The sequence below is a fragment of the Hordeum vulgare genome, chromosome 6H, assembly GCF_904849725.1.
Source record: "Hordeum vulgare subsp. vulgare chromosome 6H, MorexV3_pseudomolecules_assembly, whole genome shotgun sequence".
In the NCBI taxonomy this organism is placed as follows: domain Eukaryota; kingdom Viridiplantae; phylum Streptophyta; class Magnoliopsida; order Poales; family Poaceae; genus Hordeum; species Hordeum vulgare.
Window position 1 is genome coordinate 542,220,884 of NC_058523.1, and position 10,134 is coordinate 542,231,017.

Genomic DNA, 10,134 nt, shown 5'->3' on the forward strand with positions numbered 1-10,134 from the left:
CATTTGCAATTGGGATCCCTCACAACGAAGGTCAGCTGAATTGCATTGCCATAAATCTTTATGTTCATGACAATTTTCCTCGATGAGCATGGCAACTCCATTGCAGTTCTCTTTTCACAAGAAAAATACTGAGCTTGCAAACTAAAATTGGCATTCTTGTCATCCCCGCGACAACTAGAGCGCCACTAAAACATTCATAATTAACATCCCACCTAGTGAACCCTTGTTGATTATCATTACCAAAAATCTTCATTTGTGATTGGGATAGCTGCGAATTTCTAGACTATTTGGAAGATCAGAAATTGTGCATGCTTTGATAATAGGAAACTCAACGATCTATGTATGGTGGTGAATCTGCTAGTTGGATATTCGCTCATCTCTTGGTCAATTATGCTGACAAATAGACGAATCGTGAGGCATTGATCTACGAAGTAAGACTCATCGAACAAAATGGAAAGTGAGATCTTTTGCACAACTCATGACAAAGTTCGAAGAAGAGAAAGTTTGTTGTCGGTTCACATGCTTGGAACAGAGTTGATGATGTGACAAGTCAAAGTTTGTCTTTCCTCTCCTGTGCGACAGCGAAGGAGATGATGTGTATATGCCGGAGGAGGGTTTTTGGTCTCGTATAACAGTTTAGATGATTTCTAGTTGTTTCGTCCAGTTTACGATGTGTCATATAAGTTACATACCAAATTTACTTTCTGATTTTGTTAGGTGCCATACCAGTTTCACCTGATTTGTTATTTATTATGCTATGCTTTTATGTTTTTTGCTTTCATGACTTTAGTAGTTTAGGACTCGTTAAGAAAGACATCGGTTTCATTTTGAATGGAATCAGAGGGGGTGCTCTCTTTCCAAAACAAAGGAAAAACTATTTCCCTAAGTCGTCTCTTCACCGTGTATTCGTGTTGCATGCGCTCTAGTCCTTTCGTTTGTGGTTACCGTTGTTCACATCATTGTTGCTTGTTCGATACATACAATGCAATTACCGACTCATTGAATGCATTTGCCAATAATAAGGAACTAATGCTATTGAAAACACTCCCCTTGACGATATCCATGACACCCCGTTAATACAAAATGGTCAACATTTTCTACTCACTCTTATTTCATGTTCTTAACCTTTTTGCATGTAAACTTTTGATATAAGGACTCATCTATGCTTCATCACTGAACTTAAAATAGACCTCACCCTTCCCTTTGCGTCTTTTCTTCCTTGAGCCGCTTTCGCCCCCTTCACGTCCTCGCAAGTCGCACCGCCTCCGCTGATGCCTCCTTGCTACATCACATTCCTTTGGGTCTTCCACCCTTATTTTATTCCCAAAGTCTTACTCCACCACCGCCGCCATCAAACAGAGGAGTCAAATCGTGTCCTCGACAATCTAATTAGATACCCATCTAATCCCAAAGGGCGTCATACTACTACCGGTCCAATTGACCTCCAAGTATGGATGACCCTTTGTGGGCCGTCATTGCTATCTTGCTATGTTTACTTGTCATAACTGCTTGAAATCCACAAACCAACCACAGGGAACTGGCTTGGTAAAGGTTAACGGTCCTGTTCAAGCATTGCCGCATAACGGGAGGCTAGCTCGCTAGATTAGTTCTTCATTTTAGGAGTGAATGATTTGCTTTCTTTTCATCTACTCGTTCTTGAATTCCATCAAAATAGTAAATAGAAAGAACTTCAAATCATCGACATGCAATTCTTGTGAACGAAAAAGATATCCGATTTGAGAGTCACGACCTTAAAACTGTTTATGATGAATCCAGTGATAAGACTCGCAAAGCTCACTCCGGCCAATGGTCGGAACTTCTTTGAATAGACCCTTCTATTTATTCGAGCGTCACAGATCTCAAGCTCGATGAGCGACCGACATCACCTACCTCATGCGGCTCAGATCTGACGGTGGGGAACAGTTTGCATCTAGTATTAGGCGATTTTTCAGAAATTGAAAATTTAGGCCCAAAGATTTCAGGTTCGAAAACTGCCTTGCAACTTTCATTTGACCAGGTCAAACCCCGCAGCACCTCCACACGAAGAACCTCACCCAAAACCTCCACCGACTTCGGCTCGTCCAAATCAGCCGCCTCAAGCTCCAAAAAAAAAAAAAACAGCCGCCCTCGACCCCTCCACGCCTTTCCCTCACCAAATTCGAACACTCCCGACGTTTCCGGCCACCGCCGCCGCCCCTCCTCTCCGACGCGGCCGTCACTGGAGCCGCCCTCCACGCCTGCGCACGCACGTCGCCGCCCCCATGGTTCGCGGCTCCAAACCCTAAGCCCCCCTCCCCCTCGCGCCACCCGTTTCGCTCACCTCCCCCCCTCTTATCTCCCGCAGGATTCCTCCCCGGTCGCCACCACGCCGTCCGCGCCGACTGCGGCCTCCGCCCCGCCGCTCGAAGACTGCCTCCGCCTCCTCCGCGGCGAGCGCGACGAGCAGAAGCTGGCGGGCCTCCTCATCGCCGCCAACGTCTGCCGCGCCGGCGACGCCGCCGCCGTCGCCCAGGTCTACCGCGCAGTCGGGCCCCGGTTCCTCCGCCGCCTCCTCAACACCGGTAAGAAGCAATATTGGAACGCGTGGCTAGCTTGCGGTTCGTTTCGCCCGTGGGTTTGCGGCGCCCGTGTCGGTGTCTCATTGGGGATTTTTTGCTCCGTGCGCGCTGCAGGGCTGGGGAAGGTGGAGGGCGGGAAGGAGGAGGAGCGGGAGGCGTACCTGCGGCTCGCCGTGACCGTGCTTGCTGGGCTTGCGCGCGCCCCGGAGGTTGCGGCCGACGCCGGGGTCGTCTCTGCCGTGCCCCTCATCGCCGAGGTTGTTTCCAAATCGTAAGAACTTTTGCTCTCTGTCTCCTTCTAATACTGATGCAATTCAAGTGGTACGCGTTCAAACATTAATTTCTTAGTTTGGCGGTGCTCCCCACTCGAGCAGAGCAAACCTGTGCGATCCTCTCGAATCTAGATTAGGCCAGCTGTTTTACTGTCTGGATGCTCTGCTTTGCAAATCACATTTGCTTATGGACTGCCAAATCATCTGCAGGCCTGATCTTACAATCACTGAAGAATGTTTCGAACTTCTATCGCTGGTTGCCATAGCCTCTGAAGATGGAGCATATAAGTTTTGTGAGCCTGGAGTTATGGACATGCTCTTCAGTCAAATCTCCAACTTCCCAGAGGGTACTAAATTTTTCTGGCCAATCTCTTGTTTGCTTAATAATTCCATCTCCATCTTCCTTCATCCTGCCGAGGAATGTTAGCAGTGACACTTGGTCCAACGTTTCAAATTTGTGCGCCTGGATGTCTGATGGTTGATTGCGTACTCTGCTTTGCCTAGGACGATTTGCGTAGTATATTGAATCAGTGTCCAAATTAGAAGTATTTACATGGGTTGGTTGGTGGATTCCATTAGGTATTGCAGTCCAATAACACATTATATTTTCCATAGCTAGGTTGAATTCTTATACAATTGCTCGATTGTTTTATTTGTAGGTTCAAGGTGCTTAGAGCTTTCCACTCATCTATTGCAGTTACTTGTTCATAAGCTCAGAGCAGACAGCATGAGTGTGGAGAAATTGCAGGGCATGGCAAGCATGGTATGGCACACTGGACTGTTTTGCCGGAATATTTCTATGTTTCATCTGTCTGGTTGCTAATTTGATCTATAATTTCTATTATCATTCAGGTGACTTCTCTTGCTATGCTTTTCGGTGTACTTCATACGGCAGTTAAATTTGAATCGCTGCACATGCTTGCGACACTCCTTTCTCAAAAAGAATCTGTAAGAGTAACCCTTGCCCCAACCATTTGTTTAATTTGTACTTTGGGGATTTTAGTTTAACTACTTCTCTGTATTTTTGGAACACTAAAGCCACTTCATGATGCTTTGAGGTCAATGCCATCCACGATCTGGAAATCTCATATCCGTGGTGGGATTATAGACGTTCTCCAAAACCGTGTTGGTATGTCCATGCTTCATATTTTGAAATTACGTATTAATTGTTTCTGTTTCTACTGTCAAGTTGACAACATAGACCTTGCATTGAAGGTTTGACTGTTTGAGGATCGACTGTATTTGCCCAGGATGAAAGTGCTAATATGTGCAACTTTGATAAACTATTATTCTACCCAAATGCTAAGTGCCATACGTCAGGTGCGTGGCACTCCGGCGATGACGTTTTTCGGTGGCAAGTCCAGTCACGCAAGGATGGCAAATTCCATTGACACGGCAGTTTCTGTCAAAAATAAACTGAAGGACGAAAGTTGCCATGCTTGCCAACTAAAGTTGCCATCCTCGTGTAACTAAACTTGCCATCGAAAATGTTCGGAGTTGCCATGTGGTCATACCTGACGTTCGGCACTTAACAGGGTCCTTATTCTATACCAACGCAGTGATAGTCTATAAACTGAAATGTGCTTAGGTCTATCAGTAATTCAGTACCTTTTAAGTTTTCTTTCTATTCTAGTTGTCTCTTTTATCCTTGTACCCATAAGCCATAGATTTGGTTTAAATTTTCCTACAGCTGCAGGGCAGTTTGTGTAGATTGTACCCAACTACCCATAAGCCGTAGATTTGGTTTAAATTTTCCTACAGCTGCAGGGCAGTTTGTGTAGATTGTTTGGAGCAATAGAACTGTAGTATTTACTCACTAAAGGGAGGTACAATGTGTTGTAAGAAGGAATTTTGTAGGGCAGAAGAATGAATCCTAACTAGTGTTAGAATTCCCCTTCCTTTTTGACATGGTCATGACACTAACAGCGTGTTTGGCATCTTGAGGGATTGGGCATGGGAGTTTATGAGGGGGAGTTTGTGAAGAAATTAGACTTGGGAAGTAGATTATTAGTCCCAATCCCACGTTTGGTATGTGGTAGTATTTATCGGTGGGAATTCTAGAGGGAGTAATTTTCTGTTGTTTGGTTTATGGTCCTGCCTACAGAACTAAGAATTGTTGACGATACGGGAGTATGGATAAGAAAAATGAACGCTTCATCAGCCTTTAAACAACAGGACATGAGCGAACAATTTTATCTTGTTACACCAATTCCCACTCCCACGCTTAATTACCTGGTCCTTGCAGGGAAGAGATCGAAGGGAGTTGGACCTCTTAATTCCCCTTCCTCTTCCCATCTCAACTCCCATGTCCCTGAGACAATCGAAGGAATTTAACTCCCATATACCTTAAACTCCCATTCCCCATCTACAACTCCCCCCAAACAAACACGCTGTAAGTATTTTGCCTTTTTCAGTATCCTCTGAAAAGCTGCAAGCTCTTCTTTTGGCGGAGTGCATGATGTCCATACTGGGCGAGAATTGGTTGTCAGAAGATCATAAAATCCTGGATGACAAGAATGCGATCTCCGTTGACAAGTACGTTTCACACCATCTCTTGCATCTCTCCCTCTCCCTCCCTCCCTCCCTCTCTCTCAGAGATAAGCATCACTCTGGATGTACTTTTTTGTTTTGTTTTGTGTAACAATTTCTAATTTCTGTAGATTTGTCCTGCTAGTCCTACAATCTGCAAGAGTTGAAGTTGCTGTCCTTCTAAACGAACTTGCTTTTTCGAAATACGAGTCATCAAAAAGTTCTCAGACGGATGATGCCATCATCCAGAAACAGAGAAACCTGGCTATATTGTTTTCACTGATAGAAAGAATAATCAAAATGATATCAGATGCCAGTAGTGGTGAAGGTATGTATACCATTTGCTTCACTATTTTTGGTTCCACTGGCTACAACGTTCTGTAACATGTTGCCATTTCTTCTTTTATATTTTATAACTTTCAGTTCTCACCCTTTGTATCTTATGGAAGTTTGTCATCAGCTAATAGGAAGCTTTAACGAACTGATTAAAGTAGTCATCTTGCGTTCTCTTTTAAAATAAAATAAAACCATATGCAGGTGAACCAAGTCAGACCATCTGTGAAAGGACCATAATGCAGGTAATTACGGGACTAAATGAGACAATCGGTTTAGTGTTGGACTTCCTGCAGGATGCAAAGGTAAATATTCTGATGTTCTGAATTCTGATGATATGAAATTAGTACTGGAAGTTAATCTTACAGGATGAAATTTGACAGGACCATGGGCAAAGGAAAGGTGATGATCTTCTGGCAGCTGTGAGAATAGTAGGAAGGTGTGCTGCTCTTATTATTATTGTCTATTCTCTTTGCATTCTCCGTGCTAGTAGGAAGGTCCATTTTCTAATTACTAGTTCCACCTCATGCTTGTACTTATAGTGACGAACTGACTATTCAGTTTGATGGGAATGGTTATGTGAGTCACTACTTTTGACAATTACAAACAAATCATGTGTACTTTACCCACTTCATATTTTCCTATGCACATCATTCACATAATCTGTTAAACAAAATTATTGTACGAGTGAAGTGTTTCAAACATCCTGTAATCCCTCATAGAAGCTACATCTGTGTGTTACTCTGTTGCAGCTATCTGGCAGAGACACCATATGCCTGCCAGGAGAAGACTGGACATCTACTGGAGTTTATCTTTTCTATCGAAGGTCAAGATGAATCAAGGTAGTTTCTTGGCCATTTTGTGCTCAGAAGGTGTTGTGCATAACCGAGCATCTTCCTTTGTAATGCAATTTATTGATGATGGTACCACCTAACTTTCTTGCAAACAGCCCGTTCTATTCTGTTCGCTTCATGCTTCCAATGCTATCACAAATAACGACGACAGCTGATGGATGTAGAACTTTGGTGTCATTTGGAGGCTATAAAGCAGTAAGTAGGCATATTTTGTGTTAACTTTATAAGAACTGTGTCTTCCTTGCTTATTTTGTCCTCGGAATAATTTATAATGTTGATTATACTTGTTCGTTGCAACACCCATTTTCCAGTTTTAAAATTATAATGAAAACATTTACAATCTCTGGGTATCTCTCTGGTTTACTATTTTCTAGAAAAAAATTAGTTTACAAATATAAATGTATTTCTGAAGAATCTGTGGTGTCCAAAATTTCTAAATGGAATAATAGGTTCACCCCCCTCCCCTATGCACCCTGGCTTAGAGCTAGCAAGAGCTAATATTCAATGTTTATACAAATATTATTTTACCTTGGTGCAGGGGTGTTACATTATATAAGGTGTCGTGGCATAATTGTGGTAGTTCCTTCTAGATGTCAATCACATTAGATGCGAGGTTTACTATTTGAAGTGAATCCATGAAATGACTTCATTATGGTTCGCCAACTGTTAAAATAGAAATTTGGCATAACACAGTTGTCAAATTTTTGTTCAATTTTTTTCCTGTGCCTGTACAACTCATTTGGTTGTTCTGTGTTTACAGGTTATAGACTGCCTCATTAAAATGACCGAGGAGAATGGAATGATGATCGACGATGGTAGCATGTTTTTGGCATGTGATACTATCATAAACATTATGTCAAATGTGAGTAACTACATGGTTCAAATTCAAAACAATCTCTTACATAGCATGAGAAAATCTAATAGCATATTTGTACTTATGTAGGGGAAGAATTATCCTATTAAAATGGAGCCTTGTTTCATCCGCCTCTTGCAAGCACTTATTACATGGGCTGGTACATTCTGCTCCTAATTTCTTTACATTAGCTGAAAAGGATATATATACTTACATATTGTTTCTAGGGTGTCTCTCAGTTGTAGGCATTTCAAAATGTCTGATTCTTTCATTTATTTTACCTGAATTTAGTAAGCGTGACAAATCCTTGTGAAATCCTTGTGACCATGGGGTCACGGGTTTGAGTCCTGGAAACAGCCTCTTGCAGAAATGCAGGGAAAGGCTGCATACAAAAGACCCAAAGTGGTCGGAGCCTGTGCAAGTGGGAGCTACGTGCACCGGGCTGCCCCCTTAGTGAGCGTGACAAATTCTTTTACTAAAATCTGGGAAGAGACGATTGCCTCTGGATGTCTGCATCTTGTTATATACCCCCTCCGTCCCAAAATTCTTGTTTTAAATTTGTCTAGATATGAATGTATCTAGTCACGTTTTAGTATTTATATACATCCATTTCTAGACAAATGTAAGACGAGAATTTTGGGACGGAGGGAGTACTCAACATTGTAACTGGAATCAGACATACTTCAGAAATTACTTCCCTCTGTTGGTCTGTGCATAGTTGTCAAAGTGCACATTGGCTGTCCTGGCAAAGGTTCAAAAAACTCTTTTAATCTTAAAACTGCTGCTGGGTCAGTTTACGGCTGTTCTTTATTTTTCAAATTGTTACAGATGAGTTGTTGAAGTTTTGATGTCTAAGTAATACAAATACACATCACTGCAAACACTGACGGTCAAATGGTGTCATTAATGTCGTAAACCAGCACCCTTTTAGAAACACGTCAGATCATATATGGATCAATTTTGATTGAAACCTTGCACTGGTTTCTGAACCATGATCATGACAATAATTTCATAGCTGCTTGAATATCTGCCTGTTGTTATATCTGGCATATCTTACATGTAGTCCTATAGCAGGATACGAGGATCTATCATGCTAAATATTGATGCCCATTTTCCTGTTGATTCTCTTCACGAGCTGACCAGTAGCTCCTTTTTTTTTTCTTGAATGTGAGCTGATCATTAGGTATGAATGTGTGTGAGCTTATAGGAACAACAGATGCTTCATCAGTCATCATGACAGCCGCCAGCTTATGCACGATGGTGATGGAGTTGACATCAGAAGAGTTTCTCTTGAGCTGCTCAGGTTTTGACCCCAAGACCCTTGGGAGATTGTCTGACCTCATTGCCAGAAGCTTGCATCAGGTAATAATGACATCATCTCTTAAGTGAGATTTTTCTCCTGCCGCATGCATTTGCTTCCTTTTTCTAATTCTGGATGTGTTTGTTTGATGTTGGCTTTCTGAATTTGGCCTACAGGATATCCCTGACGACGATAGTGAACAGCTTAACCAAAAGCAAATCATTGCATCAGGTAAACACAGTAACCTGTCGAACTTACAAATGAAGAGGAAGAAAACACGGCACTCATTCGATGTGTGTGATCTGTGATGTGAAACATCATTATCTAACTTCCCTTTTGTACTGGTTGCAGGTTATAGGCGCTGGGCTGATCGATTCCCGAGTGTTAGAAATGTCGTACATGAGCATGTATCTGTCTGATCTTCTCTGCCCAAAGAGTTCTCTGTTGCGAATGTAGCCATACAGATGGGGAACCCAAAGTGCAAGCATCCTGTCGCATCAGGTGTAATCTCATGCGGGGTGCCGTAACCCGTTCCCCTCGCCGGCATCCACATGTAGCCGTCGGTGGATGACTCGTTATTCTGTGTAACGGCCGATGCCTTACATGAAGGTGCTGCTAGGGCAGGCAGGGTAGGGTTGCAAACATCACTTGAACCCTCAGTGGCTAGCTGGCATGGGTTTCTCACTACACTGGATTACATTAAGTGACAGGCTGGCTGAGATGTTAGACCACATCTGTTTTCTCTGCCATTTTGTGTAAAACTAACTATTTTAGTGTAACAATGACACATAAAACCACTAAATCTTACTGTAGGTTACACACGACAAAATCGAAATCAAACAGAACACCCAAAATTGGTGACCAATGTCCTTGCATGCATGTCTCACGAAATTTTATTACTGGACATCAATGTCCATTGTTTTCGCATGGTGCTAGAGTGCAGCTCTAGTGACAGACGACGCAAATGCAGTGACTGTGAAGAAGAGACTTGCCGGTGCAGTGGGCACTCCTGACGTTCTTCTTCCAAGTGCCCGAGCACCAGTACATGCATATAAAATCGTTGCAAAAAACGAAGTCCGGTACATCGTATGTTTTGCAATGCTCTGTAGACAACGCACACACACACACACACACACACACACATCAGTAAAGCAACCCCAAGTTGAAAGCGTCCGGAGAGATTCACGCGGTTGAGTTGACACAAATATTCATGGCGATTTTGTTCTACTTCAGTTGGAAGTTGGAAGGAAACGCATATATAAGAATAGGGAGATCGATTTTGTACGTACCAGCGTGAGTCGAATTTCCTAGCAGCACAAGCATCATAAGGCAAAGCAGAATAGTTTTCCTCTCCATGAGATCAGGCACAAACTTCTTTTTGTTCTCCTTTCTACTAGTATTTGGGCTTCAAGCAGCATACATGACGTGCTATATT

The 10,134-nt window shown here is 42.8% G+C and overlaps 1 protein-coding gene across 1 annotated transcript; it reads left to right on the forward strand.

Annotated features, from left to right (window-relative positions):
* Window positions 1-2,126: 2,126 nt before the first annotated feature.
* On the forward strand, window positions 2,127-9,564 carry LOC123403108. Its single transcript, XM_045097075.1, has 18 exons — window positions 2,127-2,264; window positions 2,345-2,561; window positions 2,673-2,829; window positions 3,041-3,177; window positions 3,490-3,593; window positions 3,683-3,778; window positions 3,869-3,959; window positions 5,245-5,365; window positions 5,491-5,687; window positions 5,897-5,997; window positions 6,076-6,131; window positions 6,445-6,534; window positions 6,642-6,741; window positions 7,307-7,408; window positions 7,490-7,559; window positions 8,607-8,761; window positions 8,876-8,930; window positions 9,051-9,564. Exons 1-18 carry the CDS (start codon window positions 2,262-2,264, stop codon window positions 9,116-9,118), a joined length of 1,920 nt encoding a protein of 639 aa, XP_044953010.1. The 5' UTR covers window positions 2,127-2,261; the 3' UTR covers window positions 9,119-9,564.
* Window positions 9,565-10,134: the final 570 nt, after the last annotated feature.

Excerpts from the sequence above, each read along its gene's own strand:
- LOC123403108 (XM_045097075.1), top strand. Across the intron at positions 3,178-3,489 it reads AATCTCCAACTTCCCAGAGG|GTTCAAGGTGCTTAGAGCTT; the intron begins GTACTAAATTTT and ends TTTTATTTGTAG. Across the intron at positions 5,688-5,896 it reads AGATGCCAGTAGTGGTGAAG|GTGAACCAAGTCAGACCATC; the intron begins GTATGTATACCA and ends AACCATATGCAG.